This window comes from Schistocerca serialis, unplaced genomic scaffold, assembly GCF_023864345.2.
Source record: "Schistocerca serialis cubense isolate TAMUIC-IGC-003099 unplaced genomic scaffold, iqSchSeri2.2 HiC_scaffold_1406, whole genome shotgun sequence".
In the NCBI taxonomy this organism is placed as follows: Eukaryota; Metazoa; Arthropoda; class Insecta; order Orthoptera; family Acrididae; genus Schistocerca; species Schistocerca serialis.
Genome location: NW_026047632.1, coordinates 2,029,134 through 2,046,305, shown reverse-complemented (window position 1 = coordinate 2,046,305; position 17,172 = coordinate 2,029,134). Strand labels below are relative to the sequence as shown.

Here is a 17,172-nt window from a genome sequence, read left to right as displayed (position 1 = left end):
GATAACTTCTAGAGGCTACACTCTACTTCAAACTCGTAGGTTCTCGATCAGACCTCGATTATGGGCTCCATTTTCTTCTTTTTTGTATCTAAAATCTAAAATATAGTTGCACGTATGTCTTTTCATTGTCTCAAAAAAATTTCGAAACTTTGCATATTTTTTGTTCATTTGAATGAGAACTTGGACGTAATTTCCACTAAAATATGGAGTCTCATTCTCTGCAAATCAAGGACAACATCAAGACTGGGGGCCTTGTGACGACGCCATACCAGTGTCGTATCTGTTGTGGAGGGGGCATCTGACTCTTTGTCACTGTGGCTCTTGTGTGCGTGGGGTTGCTATTCTGTTATTCTGCGCAACGGATTAACCCTTTACCCTGTGGCTACTGCAAGATGCAATTGACACCCCCACACTACCACAGAAGTCAGACAGACCCTCCTAAAGAGAAATGCCTGAAAAACTTTCAGCAATAAATATCTTCTGGAGCCCTCCGCTGTAAGGAAATGACACAAAAATTTACAAAATTTCTTACGTACCTAGTCGGATATTTGGGTACTGGAGTAGTGCTGGTTAGTGTAAGAAAAACATGAAACTAACGAAAATTATTATTTATTTTGCAAAAATTTTGAGAAATCACAATGGCACTTTTAGTTATGAACTGAACTACTGCAGTGGATGACCGCTACCTACGGATTATAGCTCGGAGGAACCCTGACGGCAACGCCACCATGTTGAATAATGCTTTTCGTGCAGCCACAGGACGCCGTGTTACAACTCAAACTGTGCGCAACTTCACTCCCGACGTCCATGGAGAGGTCCATCTTTGCAACCACGACACGATTATAGTTGGTGGAGACTTTAATTTACACTCGATGTGTTGGCGAAAATACATGTTTCATTTCGGAGGTACGCATAAAATATCATCCTAAATCGTTTTAAACGCATTCTCTGAAAATTATTTCGACCAATTAGTTCATGAGCCCATGCGAATAGTAAACGGTTGTGAGGACACACTTGACCTCTCAGCAACAAATAATTCTGAGTTAATAACGAGCATCAAAACCGATACAAGGATTAGTGAACACAGGGTTGTCGTACCGAGACTGAATATTGTAATCCCCAAATCCTCAAAAAATAAACGAAAAATATACCTATTCAAAAAGGCAGATAAAAATTCACTTGACGTCTTCCTGATAGACAATCTCCACTCATTCCTAATTAATAAAATAAGAGTAGATCAGATGTGGCTTCAAATCAAAGAAATAGTATTGGCAGCAGTTAAGAGATTTATTCCAAATAAATTAACAAACGATGCAGCTGACCCTCCTTGGTACACAAAACGAGTTAGAACACTTGCAGAAACAATGAAACAAACGTGCCAAACTTAAACAGACGCAAAATTCCCAAGATTGGCGATATTTTACAGAAGCTCGAAATTTAGCGCGGACTTCAATGCAAGATGCTTATAACAGTTTGAGGCGTGGTAAAAATTGCTGTTTTGAAGAGCGCGCCGCAGTGTGTAGTGTGAAGCAGTCGCCCTCCGTTTCTGGTGGTGGCGCCGCTGTGGCAGTCGCAGCTTTGGTGTCTCCCTCTGGTGGGAAAGGGGAGAGGTTGGCTGTTCACGTGCATTTAAGGGGCGCTATGAGCTCGCCAGTGGGTCAGTCTGGGTCAGTCTCTCGTCCACTGCTTGCTCCTCTGTCTCTCGTCCGCATTTGTTAGGCAGTTACTGTCTGTCTGTCGTTCGGAGCTGCCTCTGTCATGTTTCTCGGATTCGGTGTGTGAACGAATTTATTGCTTGAAGTGTAACGGCCTAATTTCTTAAATATGTTTTTATCTTTCCTATCATCTGGAGAGGCGGTATATGTGTACTGTAGAGCATGTTTGGCCAACCTGGCATAATTTTATGTTAGATTGCATTTCATTGGCTTTTATTTAAATGGTCATTTTAGTAAATAAAATTTGCCACTCTTCCACCATAAGACATTCTTAGAAGTTAAAATCGAGTTGCACCTTCAGTGGAACGTTTATCTTTTAATTTTAGTCTTTTGTACCATTTCCATCCCTCCTATGGGGTGCATAGTTTGTGTGCTTGTGTGAATTGTTAAAACTTTTACTTTACGGTAATCTGGTGTGTTGCAGATTTGCACCAGTGTAGTCTTTCAGAGGCTGTTGTGAGCGGTCGTAACTACGGCTGCGTCTAAAGGGAGCGGCAAGGTTCTCAGCCCAAAAGCTCATACACTCAAAAATTTGTTTCTTTCTGCCTCTGAATAAATTGTAACTTGAGGTTTAGAGGGTGCTTTCTGCTTATAATTTTAAATCTGTTTCTAAAAAAAATCTGTTAGGAATAAAATTCCCATTTGTTGAAGGCAAATTGATTTTGATTTCATAAGTTACTCCCTGGCAACTACTTCCACGCTCACATAGCGTGACTAAATGTGTTAATGTTGTTGATGAATCGCTAGTAAATAAAGTAAATTTTTAAGAATATTCTTTGACATTAAATCCACAGTTCACAGTTTCCACAACGAAACTTTGTCTCGAAAAATGGGAGAAAACCCAAAAAGATTCTGGTCGTATGTAAAGTATGTTAGTGGCAAGAAACAATCAATGCCTCCTCTGCGCGATAACAATGGAGATACTATCGAAGCCTTCCGAAACCCCTTCACAAAAGAAGACGAAGTAAATATTCCAGCCCGCATCTCGTGGTCGTGCGGTAGCGTTCTCGCTTCCCACGCCCGGGTTCCCGGGTTCGATTCCCGGCGGGGTCAGGGATTTTCTCTGCCTCGTGATGGCTGGGTGTTGTGTGCTGTCCTTAGGTTAGTTAGGTTTAAGTAGTTCTAAGTTCTAGGGGACTTATGACCACAGCAGTTGCGTCCCATAGTGCTCAGAGCCATTTGAACCATAAATATTCCAGAATTCGAATCAAGAACAACTATCAACATGTGTAATGTAGAAGTAAATATCCTCAGAGTAGTGAAGCAACTGAAATCACTTAACAAAAGCAAGTATTGTGCACCAGACAGGAAACCAACTAGGTTCGTTTCTGAGTATTCTGATGCATTAGCTCCATACTTAACAATCACATACAACTGTTCGTTCGACGAAAGAGGCGTACTAAAAGACTGGAAACATGCACAAGTCACACCAATATTCAAGGAAAGTAGTAAGAGTAATCCACTTAATTACAGGCCCATATCGTTAACGTCTATATGCAGCAGGATTTCTGGAACATATATTGTGTTTGAACATCATGAATCACCTCGAAGAAAACTATCTATTGACACACAGTCAACATGGGTTTAGAAAACATAAAAAAATGGCTCTAAGCACTGTGGGACTTAACATCTGAGGTCATCAGTCCCCTATACTTAGAACTGCTTAAACCTGACCAACCTAAGAACATCACACGCATCCTTGCCTGAGGCAGAATTCGAACCTGCGACCCTAGCAGCAGCGTGGTTCAGGACTGAAGCGCCTAGAACCGCTCAGCTACGGCGGCCGGCTTAGAAAACATGGTTCCTGTCAAACACAACTAGCTCTTTATTCACATGAAGTGTTGAGTGCTATTGACAAGGGGTTTCAGACCGATTCCGTATTTCTGGATTTCCGGAAGGCTTTTGACCCTGTACCACACAAGCGGCTTGTAGTGAAATTGCGTGCTTATCGTCTCAGTTATATGACTGGATTTGTGATTTCCTGTCAGAGAGGTCACAGTTCGTAGTAACTGACGGAAAGTCATCGAGTAAAACAGAAGTGGTTTCTGGCGTTCCCCAAGGTAGTGTTATAGGCCCTTTGCTGTTCCTTATCTATGTAAACGATTTGGGAGACAATCGAAGTACCCGTCTTAGGTTGTTTGCAGATGACGCTGTCGTTTATCGAATAATAGAATCATCAGAAGATCAAAACAAACTGCAAAACGATTTAGAAGAGATATTTGTTTCAAATGGCTCTGAGCACTATGGGACTTAACATCTGTGGTCATCAGTCCCCTAGAACTTAGAACTACTTAATCCTAACTAACCTAAGGACATCACACACATTCATGCCCGAGGCAAGATTCGAACCTGCGACCGTAGCGGCCACGCGGTTCCAGACTGAAGTGCTGAGAACCGGACGGCCACACCGGCCGGCTTAGAAGAGATATCTGAATGGTGCGAAAAGTGGCAGTTGACCCTAAATAGCGAAATGTGTGAGGTCATCCATATGAGTGCTAAAAGGAATTCGTTAAACTTTGGTACACTATAAATCAGACTAATCTAATATTTGTAAATTCAACTAAGTACCTAGAAATTTCAATTACGAACAACTTAAATTGGAAGGAACGCATAGAAAATGTTGTGGGAAAGGCTAACCAAAGACTACATATTATTGGCAGGACAGTTAGAAAATGTAACAGACCTAGTAAGGAGACTGCCTACACTACACTTGTCCGTCCTCTCATAAAATACTGCTGCACGGTGTGGGACCTGTACCAGATAGGACTGACGCAGTACATCGAAAAAGCTCAAAGTAGGGTAGCACGTCTCGTATTATGGTGAATTATGGGAGAGAGTGTCACAGAAATGATTCAGGATTTGGGCTGCACGTCATTAAACGAAGGCGTTTTTCGTAGCGACGGAATCTTCTCACAAAATTCTAATCACCAACGTAATAATAGAGAATTATGAAGGTGGTTCCATGAAACCTCTGCCATGCACTTAAATGTGATTTGCAGAGTATCCATGTAGATATAGATGTAGATGCAGCGTGGTACAGATGGGCCCGACAACATGCCGAATGGATCGCTCAGGACTGCGTCACGTTCTCTTCACTGATGAGTGTCGCATATGCGTTCAACCAGACAATCGCCAGAGACGTGTTTGGAGGCAGCCCAGTCAGGCTGAATGCCTTAGACACACCAGCGAGTGCAGCAAGGTGGAGGTTCCCTGCTGTTTTTAGGCGGCATTATGTGGGGCCAACGTACGCCGTTGGTGATCATGGAAGGCGCCCTGTTACGGCTGTACGATATGTGAATGCCATCCTCCGACCGTTAGTGCAACCATATCAGCAGCATGTTCCTGAAACCAAACAAACTGCCATCTGCTGTCTCCTCCTACCGTCCCGTCAGCCTTACCTTGGTCTTCAGCAAGGTCCTGGAATCCATCCTTACCCAACACATCCACCAGCGTCTCCGCCAGCACCGCCTCCTTCCCACTACCCATTGTGGCTTTCGACCGTCCTTCTCTGCCGATGACCTTCTCCTTCACCTTACTCATCTCCTCCCCGAACAGCTCAACTCCCGCCAGTCCACCATCTTCCTCTCCCTCGACCTTGAGCGTGCTTACGACCGTGTATGGCATTCTGGTCTCCTCTTCAAGTTCCAAACATTCACTCTTCCTGACAACTATGTCCGTCTGATAGGGTCCTTTCTTTGCCAACGTCCTTCCTATGTCAGCATCCATAACACAGATTCCTGCACCTTCCACCCTTCTGTCGGTGTGCCCCAACGTTCCACCCTCTCCCCTCTTCTCTTCCATCTGTATATGGTAGACATGCCACTGCCTCCACCCCTTGTCCACCTTCTCAAGTACGCCAATGACACCACCTTCCTTGCCCTCGCCCCCACCCTGCACCGCTCCTAGCACCTCCTCCAATCCCATCTTGACCGGTTCACCATTTGGTGCCACCTTCCAAGAAGCAGGCGACCATTGTAGGCAAAGCCACTCCTTCCTTCCGTCTCCTCGACTTCTATATCACCATTTCTGGCTGTCCTATCACCCTCACCCCCACCCTCAAGTACCTTGTCGTCACCCTTGATCGTCGCCTCTCCTGGACTCCCCATCTCTGGACAATCCAAGACGAGGCACGCTACCTCCTCCGTCTCCTCGAGCTCCTTTCTGGCCGCACATGGTGTCTGGCCCCCTGCACCATCCTCCACACAGAAATCCCTCATCTGCCCTATCCTCTGCTATGCCCCTCCAACCTTTTAGAAATCCCTTCAAATCCTAGAACGCCATGCGCTCTGCCTCGCCCATCGCATCCATCTCCCCTCCCCCATGCAGATCTTGTATGACCTTATTCCGTTCCCGCACTTCCTCCTTTTCCTCTAACCGACAAGGATCCTCTACACCTCCCGTAAACTTGATCCCCCTCACCTGCTCGTCTCTGCCATCCTTCCCCACCCCTGTCCACTGCTGTGCCTGTATTCCCACATCCCACCTGCTCTCTATCTCTCCACTCTCCATACCTTCGCCCAGGGTGTCTTTCACCAACTCCCCCTCCCTGGTGATGCCCTCATCCCCTGCATCTAACCCTCCTACCAACTTTGATCCTACCCTTCCATACCCTGTGTTTTTTTCCTGAGGGCACCCTATCTCCCTTCTCTCCTTCCTCCCTTCCTGCCCCCTCCTCTCCCCGAGCTTCCCCTACCCCTACCTTGTTTCCTCCCCCTCCCATCTCCTCTGCCACTGGTATCTCCACTCTCCCCTCTCCCTCCTCTCCCACGTTTTCCCCTTCTGGCAGGTCCCTGGACTCGTACATGTAAAGTGAACATTCGCGCGCCGGAGATCGTCGCCAGTGTTTTGTGTGTGCCATTGTGTTAGTGATTCAGTCTTTCGTCATTTGTGCTCCTTCATTCACGTGCGCCGTTTCTGTCGTCTCTGTTAGTGCCAGAGTGCAACACTTGTGACCGACTTCATGTATTTTTAAATTTGTGTGTCTACTGGTGTCTATGCACCGTGTTGTTTCGTTTTCCGATGTCTCCACTTGTAATAAATGTATTATCTATGGCCGAAGAGCGGCGTAGTATTGCCGCTGCCGGCCTACCTTTGTATAAGGTGTCAAAATAACAATAAAGGAAAAAAGGAAAAGTCTGTGTCGTTCAGAAGTACGATGCAACGTTCCTTAGTCACGCAAGAGTGCTCGTCCCTAAGAACATCGCGTCCTACTTCTGAACTATACGGGCACTGCAATATCATTCTTTTCCAATGGCCGTTCTGTCATCACAGTCCAGTGAGGGTTCAGGGAATGGTTTAATATCTCGCCTGCAGGTTGCGTTCCTGATCGAAAATCGATTGTCGTGTGGGTGTACGTGTTTGTGGATACAGGGACAGAAACCAGGATCTTCAAGAACTGGCGATTTTAAACTCCCCCAGGCTACGCGCACGGAAACGTGCAGCTGCTGCTGCTGCTGTTCCTGATCGCACAGCGAGACGAAATCTCCACGAGGGCTTAAAAACTCTTGCATACACACTGAGACTAGTGTTCACACTTCCTACACACATTCTCGCTTCACAGAAAACCACTTGTGAAGCCTTGATCTAAAACGTGCCTCGTGACAGCCTCGTCTTCTCCAGCGTCGAGGCACATTTTCATTTCCCTGGATGCGTGAATGAACAACACATGCGATACTGGAGTGGCACGAAAACCCAAGAACTTCATGAGGAGCCCATGCCTACGGATCGTGTGACTGTCTGGTGGGCATTATCAAAAACTGACATTATTGGCCCATGGTTTTTCGAAGAGAATGGTAGGGCAGTTACGGTCTCTTTTGAGCGTTATGACCAGATGATTCAGACAGCTACTCTTCCATAACTTAAAGAAATGTGTGTTGGGGATGTCTGATTCCAACAAGAAGGCGCCACAGATCACACAGAACGGACGTCAGTGACAATCGTTCGCGAACATTTCCCCGACCATTTCACGTCTTTGAAGGGCGATCTGCAGTCGCCAGAACGCTGGCCACGTTTGGCCCGCTGCGACTTGGCGCTGTCTTATGGGGCTATCTGAAACCCTTGGTGTACACCAATCGGCCACAGACCCTGTGTAAACTGCAGAACCATATTCGTGCTGCTAATGCCAGCATATAGAATTGCTGGATGCTGAAACGAAACTTCGATTTCGACTCTCCAGATGCACTGAGGAGGGCGGAGGCCACCTTCAGGATAAAAAAAGAAATGTAAAGAAAAGAGAATTAAACTGACATCTGCAATACTTTCTGCTTCATGATTTTTTTAACGTAAGGAAGTTCCTGCGCCACATCCAGTACTACGAGGGTCATTCAGTACGTAATGCAAGACTTTTTTTTCTGAAAGCACACTGCTTTTGTCAATATTCCAGTACACCAATTACGCGCAACTCTTTTCGCTACAAAAACTTATTTTTCAACATAATCTCAGTTCAGTCTGACGCAGGAGCCACAAACGTGTGCGGCCGGCTGCCATGTGGGATATCGGACAGGTCTGCATGACCTTTTTGCAATGATGACTGGCGCCTCGCCCAACGACTCATCGTGCTTTTGTTCAACGCCAGTTCTCCGTAGACATTCGGCAAGTGTCTACGAATATTTGCGGTGCTCTGGTTTCCCACCAAAAGAAACTCAATGACAGCTCTGCTCTTACAGACGCCGTTTTGAATGTTACATATACTGCTACCACCCACCGAAACTTCATGAAAGCGTAGGGACTGAAGAGGGAATATTCCGTGACAAATTCTGCAATTTTTCCATAGAAACTGACCGTAAAAAACAGAATCCATTACTTACTGAACGCCCCTCGTATAAGCTGTCTTTCCAGTTGAAGTAATCAGTGACTCTCATACGATCTTTTTGAATTTATTTACGCTCCTTGCCATTATTAAACTGATAGCGTTCATTTAACGAATCTATTTAACAAGCCAGGTGGTCATGTACTGCACGAGCTACACACTACTGCGTACTCTCCCAGGATCATTTTGCCTTCAGCAAACGTGTTGATTCACTGAGAGTTGCTGCGCGATCGACACTCATTTATTGAGCACAAGATTACTAGCAGAGATTTTGCACGAATCTTTCAGGTTGTAGGAGGTAAGTTTACATCAGGATATTCGCAGCAGGTTATCGTCACTGAGTTTCCATTCACTGTTATTCTATTATTCAACATTCTCAATCTTAGCGTGGAGAAGTACTGAAGCCAGAAGCCAACGTAAGAAGGGCCGTATCTATGGGCGGGGAGGGGGGGGGGGGACTGGGTTATTTGTCCAGGACGGCAATTTCCAGGGGCGCCAAATTCATATTATTGTAGAAAAAACCTAGTTTTACAAAGCGACAGCCCACGTATCGATTATTCATATGATTCTGAAACATATCCCTATTGATTTTCGAACATTCTAAGTTCATTTCTGAACGTATCGTAAGTTGACTCAACGCGTGCATACAGTACGTGATGTCTCTGCTAGAGGAATCCCCGTCGCATCCAGAAGTTAATAACTTTCCCGCAGACAAAGGGGGATGGGGATGGGGCTGTATGAGCCGATCCCAATGTGGTTGATTAGGTGTGCTAATGATAATCCTTATTGTAACATTTAGCGAAGTCCATAGATTGAGAGAACCAGAGTGGAAATAAGCGACTAACAGCAACCCAGGTAATAAAAATTTCATATTATTTCCCCGATGTATCCAAGAAAATGAAATTCTGAGAGCTAATTTTTGTTAGATTGCTACACTACTAAGGGCCAGTTGAACAGTCTCCGGTTAGCAGTAGCGTAATTCTATTCTCGGAATAGCGCGAAAAATGTTTTTTACGAACATGTAAGAAACGCCTAACTGGAGAGTGGACGCGGGATAACTAAACAGGTGATACTGGCTGGGTTTGACAATGGCAGGAATAGTTACAGAAATAGTGATGATAAGATTGCTTGTTAGAACGAGTAAGGAGAAAAAACGAGAACATCACACAAATTAGATGGAAGAATACGACGATCTCAAATTTATACAAAAATTTCGTACTACTACTACTTCTCGATCTCCTGCTTGAGAAATTGGAGCTTATGAACGAAAAGTGAAACTCCTAACATAAAATTTTTGCTTGTAGTAAGCCCAATAGGCATTTGATATTCGTACTTTGTGAGTTATATTCTGTCGTGTTATTTATATAAATAAGGTAGATAAACATAACCATTTGTGCCAAAACAGTATCGACTATTTGGCGAGTGTTACAACTGCTGCAATATTAAAAAGACGCGTTTCGTTTTATCTAGCAAACACTGACAAAATAGACGTAATCAAATCGAGAAACCCCGCCAGTCTTCGGTACTACTCGTATTAACAGCTTTTTCAGTATTAGGCAACAAATTTTAATTTTTCATGTACGAAAACGTTTCACGAACTTTGATGGCGTAATACACATATCAAAAAAGTTTTGCATCACCCTGGTTCCCAGAACTCCTGAAGATAGACGTTGACTGACTGTTCACTGATGTCACTAAACCCTCCCAAAGATGTAAACAACCATGCATGAGCAACGCCTATTAGACGGAAGGGGTCCGATAGCCGATAAGTTACAGCCATTCCACCAGGAAGGAGGTAAACGGCTCATGTTGTCTGTAGTTCAGCCATGCCTACACGGCCAATACCGCGGTTAGATCACGTCCGCATTGTTACTTTGTGCCAGGAAGGCAAGTGTCCAGGCGTCTCGGAGTGAACTAAAGCGATGTTGTTCGGACATGGAGGATGTACAGACGAACTGTCGATGACATGCCTCGCTCAGGCCGCCCAAGGGCTGCTGCTGCAGTGGATGACTGCTACCTACGGATTATGGCTCGGAGGAAGGCAACGCCACCATGTTGAATAATGCCCTTCGTGCAGCCACAGGACTTCGTGTTACGACTCAAACTGTGCGCAACAGGCTGCATGATGCGCAACTTCACTCCCGACGTCCATGGCGAGGTCCATCTTTGCAACCACAACACCATGCAGCGCAATACAGATGGGCCCAACAACATGCCAAGTGGACAGCTCAGGATTGACAACATGCTCTCTTCACCGATGGGTGTCGCATACGCATTCAACCAGACAATCGTCGGAGACATGTTTGGAGGCAACCCGGTAAGGCTGAATGCTTTAGACACACTGTCCGGCGAGTGCAACAAGGTGGAGGTTCCCTGCTGTTTTGGCGTGGCATTATGTGGGGCCGACGTACGCCGCTGGTGGTCATGGAATGCGCCCTAACGGCTGTACAATACTTGAATGCCCTTCTCCGACCGATAGCGCAACCAAATCCGTAGCATATTGGCGAGGCATTCGTCTTCATGGACGTCAATTCGCGCCCCCATCGTGCACATCTTGTGAACGACTTTCTTCACGATAACGACATCGCGCGACTAGAGAGGCCAGACATGAACCCTATCGAAAATGCCTGGGATAGACTGAAAAGTGCTATTTATGAACGAATGGACACACCAACCACTCTGAGGGATTTACGCCGAATCACCGTTGAGGAGTGGGACAATCTGGACCAACATTGCCTTCATAAACTTGTGGATAGTGTGCCACGAAGAAGACAGGAATGCATCAATGCAAGAGGATATGTGCGCCATAGTAAAAATTGCTGTTTTGAAAAGCGCCACACCGCGAAGTGTAAAGCAGTCCCCCTCCATTGCTGGCGGTGGCGCCGCTGTGACAATCGCAGCTTTGGTGTCTCCCTCTGGTGGGAAAGGGGAAAGGTTGCCTGTTCACGTGCATTTAAGGGGCGCTATGAGCTCGGAAGGGAGTCAGTCAGTCAGTCTGAGACAGTTGGTCAGCCAGGGCAGTCTGTCAGTCTGGGCGAGTCTGGTCAGTTGGTCAGACAAGTTAGTCTGGGCCTGTCTCTCGTCCGCATTGGTGAGGGGGTCAGTGTCTGTCTGTCGTCCGGAGTGCTAGTATGCGTCAGGCCGCCAGCCTGCTCGGGTTTGTTCAGGTAATGGGCACTGGCGGTTGGATCGATCGGTTGGTCGGACGCGCACTGAGACACGAGGTGACTACTGGTCCGCCTTGAGCGTCGTCGCATGTGAGGTCGCCACGTGAGTCCAGTGGGCCGCGCCGTGTAGCGAGGGGTAGTGGCTTCGCGGTTCACACGAGAGCAACAGGAGTCAACCCACGACATCGGTCTGGCCGTGGCGAGCTGCGACGCCGTGAGATGGGATATCGGCGCGCCTTCCTGCGTCCGTTGAAGCGGCTGGCAGCGGACGGTTCGGGAGGGCGTTTTGGGGGTGCTGTGCCAGGTCTTGGCCAGAAATCGCAGTTATTAGAAGTTAAGTGATTGGTGGTATGTTGTTTCAGTTACTTGCTAAATTCTGCTTGTGTTCTTGGTCAGTCTCTCGTCCCCAGCTCGCTCGTCTGTCTCTCGTCCGCATTTGTTAGGCAGTTGGAGTCTGTCTGTCTGACTGTCGGTCTGCCGTACGTTAATAGCTGCCTCTGTCATGTTTGTCGGATTCGGTGTTAACGAATTTATTGCTTAAAGGCCGAATTCTTGAAATATGTTTTTATCTTGCCTATCATCTTGCGAGGTGGTGTAAGTGTAATGTGGAGCATGTTGTACATTTTATGTAGTTCTGCATTTTATGGGTTTTATTGAAATAGTTATTTTAGGTTATACCATTTCCATCTCCCTTACGGAGTGCATGGTTTACGTGTTTGTGTGAGTTGTTATAAATTTTTTATTTAAAGTAATCTGGTGTGTTGCAGATTTGCACCAGTGTACTCTTTCAGAGGTTGTTGTGAGCGGTCATGACTTCGACCGTGTTGAAAGGGAGCAGGCAAGCTTCTCAGCCCAAAGGCTCATACTGTTAATATTGTTCTTTCTGCCTCTAAATAAAATTGTAACTTGATATTGCGAAGGTGCTTTCTGATTATAATTTTAAATATGTTTTGAAAAAAGCTTTTAGGAATAAAATTCACATTTGTTAAAAGTAATTTCATTTTTCATCAGTTACTTCCTGGCAACTACTTCCACGCTCACCTAGTGTGACTAAATGTGTCAATGTTCTTGATGAATCGCTAATAAATAAAGTAAATTCTATAAGAAAATATTTTGAAAGTTAAATTTTACGGTTCATTGCTGGTAGCAGAGCGTGGTTACGATCCACGAACCTCTGGCTTATGCGCCCAGCACGCTTCCACAGCATGCATCAATGCAAGAGGACGCGCTGCTGGGTATTAGAGGTATCGGTGTGTACAGCAATCGGGACCACCACCTCTGAAGGTCTCGCTGTATGGTGATGCAATGTGTGGTTTCCATGAGCAATAAAAACGACGGGAATGATGTTTACGTTGATCTGTATTCCAATTTTCTTTACAGGTTCCGGTAATCTGCGAACTGAGGTGATGCAATTTTTTTTTATATATGTGTAGATTCTTTCTGAGAAAGGAAAGCACGCCGTGAAAGCTGTAGCGAGATAAGAGAGAGAAATGCTTGGACCTAAGGATTGATGAAATGTGTAGTGTCTTGCTTCTCTCTTGTCTTTATTGCGATGAAGTTGTGGCACTGCACTGTGGCACACTTCAGACCAAATAAGGTGTTTTACATTTCGCCGAATATATATTTTTTATATATCATACTCTTCAGAAAGATGTGCGCTATTTTTGAAAATTCGATTTTTTTAAATTTGTGGCGGTCTATCTCAAACTCTCGAGGGGGCGGGTGGGGAGCGGGAAGTCGCCAATATCACGTCTTGGCTCTGGTCCCAAAATATCGTAGATCCGGGGCTGAAGGTAAGTCTGACCTGTATTAGCGTCTTCTTGACATTGGGTCAGGTAACGTTAAATTAAATCTTTTGTGGATAAATGTTCATACATTGTAAGTGGACAATTTAATGAGGGCCGTTTTCTGTAGGTAGTATAACACGTTACAAATCACTTGGTACGAGGGGTAGCAACAGCTGTAATCACGCATTTCGAACGATGAAAACGGCAGGAGACGAGTGAAAATGGTTTACTAATCGCGACTAGTTTCGTGACATTACAGTGTTGTCTTCAGGTAACAAACTGTTGACACTCTAGTAAAAAAGTCCTTAAAATCTTCGTATGGGTGAAGAAAAGAAGTCTTCAGACTTGCTGAACAAGATTTTGCACAATTGTCAAGAAAAACACGACCAGTGGTGTTGTAGAAAGGCGTTTCCCAGACATACGTGATACGTATTCTCAGGAAAAGCGGCCATCTCGGAGGCATGTCTTTCTACGGTTGATTTCGGCACACCAACACAAGACTCAGAGCACATTCATTACTTTATCAAGTTTTTTTCCGTAATAAATCACGTTCAGATACAACAGCACCCTTCATAAATTCAGTTATAGAAGGAGAAATGACTTACACTACCCACCACTAATCCATACTGTACTACAGAAAGGAATGAGGTCTTTGACGTCATAGCCAGTAATGTAAAGAATTTTATACTAAATAAAATCAACATCAAACGCTGTCTGAAATCGTATCTGCTTGAGTTGTTAATAATCCTTGTGTGTGTGTGTGTGTGTGTGTGTGTGTGTGTGTGTGTGTGTGTGTGTGCGTGGGCACGTGCGTGTTGTTTTAGAGAGATGGGTGGGAGATGGACAATACAAAAAAGTGTATTGAGACAGTTAAGAAGACAACCGCACAAATGGTCAGCAAGTTCTCTTGTTTCTCGGCGAGAACATGCATTACAGCTGCAAAAGTGACTCTCTCCACATCGTAGCGAGAGGTCGAAATTACAGTGCACAGACCATGAAAGTAATTAAACTAAACTCTCACGAAAGGAGTTTTGTTACATTCCATGCAAGAAAGTATCCGTAAACTTCAGCTGGTGCGAGTAATGTGTTTTTCTCTGTTCATATCTCATCTCTAGTTCGAACTGACAACGTTTTCCTTGCACATTAGCGTCTGCCTCCAGTTTCAGTTTTAGGATCTGATAATTTGCAGGGGAGGTGCTTAACACCAGAAAGGCGTCAAACTGATTAATTTCGAACATATTCCTTTTCTTATTGCCGTTCTTCAAAGTCATCGTAAACGAGTTTCACAAAGCATGACATTAAATAAAACTATATGGAGCTGTTCTAGATGTTCCAGTATGAATAGCAGCCTTCTAAGTATCACTTTAATGGATATTTTTCATGCAGTTTGTCATCCACGCTTCTGAAGATACGCCCCGTCCAGAGTGGATACTTGCCGGAGGCACAGGCTTCTTGTTGATGCCCATGGGGTACCAGATGTACTCAAAGACGGCCGGGAAGTTAGTCAGCAAGTAGTCGAATGGCTTGGTGAAGGTCAGGTCGTAAAATTTAAGCCATCCTCCAGTACTGCCCCACTTGTAAACGGTGATCTCCATCTGCAACGACACCACAGAAAATCATCAGAGAACTGTTCACGAAAACTTTCTCAGTGCAGCTCACTTGCAGACAATTTTAGAGGAAATTAAATGGGATCAAGTGCAAACATTTTCAGCTCTTTCGAAAGCACGCCAGATTGCGTACAGGGAGAAAGCAAATAGTAGGTTTAAAGAAATTGTTGTATCAATCTCTAAGCGAAGTGGAAAGATTTCCATTTCGATTATACTTTCTTAAACCAAGACACGGAAAGGTGTCTACTATTGTGCAGTTTCCGTTGTCTGCAGACATTCATCAGAAAGGAGATATGTAACAGATAATTCTCAGATATCCAGAATAATTTGGACGGAAAACGTATTTCACTCTGTAAAGGAATACTTGTGAATCATTCAAAGCCTTTCGTCAGCTGACTTGAACATTCGTTTGCTGCTGAAGAGAAAAATCTATTGACATCGAACTGCACTAGAAGGTGACTGATAGGGTTGCTTCACCGTGGTAAATACCTACGAGAAAGGGTAACAGACTGCTTCCTCGTGTTATATTAAGACCCACAAACGGTATTCATTGGGTCCAACAGATATGTGTCAACTGGTATACAGAACGAAGCTAAGACAGACACTTTATTTAAGTGAAATAAAATAGATGAACTAAAGTTAAGCAATATTGTACTATAGTAAAATAAATGTCGTGTGAATAGGGCCTCCCGTCGGGTAGACCGTTCACCGGGTGCAACTCTTTCAATTTGGTGCCACTTCGGCGACTTGCGCGTCGATGGAGAAGAAATGATGATGGTTAGCACAACACAAGAACCAGTTCCTGAGCTGAGAAAATCTCCGACCCTGCTGGGAATCGAACTCAGGCCTTTAGGATTGACATTCTGTCACGCTGACCACTCAGCTACTGGAGGCGGACTTTAGTATAGTAATACGAAATTGAGAAATAGTGTGCAATAACGATACCAACATGATCTGCAATACAGACAAATATATCAATTTCGAGAATTCGTGTGTGAAAAAGTTTGCTTTGGGATTGAAAGTGTTCTCCAAACAAAATATTTAACTTACCATTAAAACATTCTCATGATCAGAATAAACAGAACACCTCGAACGATTAGAGAAAGGACATTCACATTCACAGTGAAACGTCCCCTTGGAAAAATTATTGAATTACTGTGCTGATAAACCTCTTACATTATTTGAATTTCAAACAGCTGAGCAAAACTGAACGTACTCAGACATTTCGCTCTTTACCTATTCTGACCAACACTAAACTGACACACAATATTTTTAGCGCAACGCAATCTGAATTTCAATAATCCCTACAAAAGAATTGCCCTGACTAACAATAACCTATACCTTTCACAAATCACTTACCTCACAAAAATCTTCGTTTCTCGAACTACTGCAATACAGCGAGCGCTACTACTGCCAGCTAAATAAAAGATTCAAACTACTGAAGGCACTAACTACTGATAGGCATAGTTAGCAAATGAAAGATTTTGATAGAGAACAAACAATTTATTTACCTTAATAGTGCTCAAAAGTCATAATATATATAGCAGTTCATGACATCCATTCTTACAAATGTACTGTTTCTGATGGACGCACGTCCAGATCATCCGCTCTCAAAAATCCGCCATCTCACTTCCCCACATCCACCACTGCTGGCGGCTCACCTCCAACTGCGCAACGCTACGCGCTCTTAACAGCCAACTGCCCAACACTACAATAGCGACTATTGCAACAATGCCGACCAGCCTGAGACTGCACGCAGCACAGTCAGTGATTTTCATACAGAGCGCTACGTGGCGTTACCAATATAAAAACCTAAACAGCCTACTTACAACAGGACATGTGCATTAATTAATATGTCCTTCATAAATGATAAGCACTTCAGTCACCTCGGTTCAGCATGCATCCTGTTGCCTAGTAGCCACAGGGACTACGATGGGGCCTGATTCCTTCTTCCACGCGTGATGGCATCGACACGCTTAACCCGCGAATGGCGTCCTGTGGTATAGGCATCATGCTGTAATCACCTGGTTCCAAAGTTCATCTGTGGTGGTTGGCATTGGTTCACAGCACTGCCACCAAAAAGGTCAT

The 17,172-nt window shown here is 44.7% G+C and overlaps 1 protein-coding gene across 1 annotated transcript in view; it reads right to left on the bottom strand.

Annotated features, from left to right (window-relative positions):
• The window catches only part of LOC126442775 (uncharacterized), a 128,095-nt gene that overhangs the window by 45,857 nt on the left and 65,066 nt on the right, over positions 1-17,172 (bottom strand). Inside the window, exon 3 of the mRNA XM_050090805.1 lies at positions 14,914-15,072. Coding sequence (XP_049946762.1) covers positions 14,914-15,072 — 159 coding nt within the window. The remainder of the gene's footprint in view (positions 1-14,913; positions 15,073-17,172) is intronic.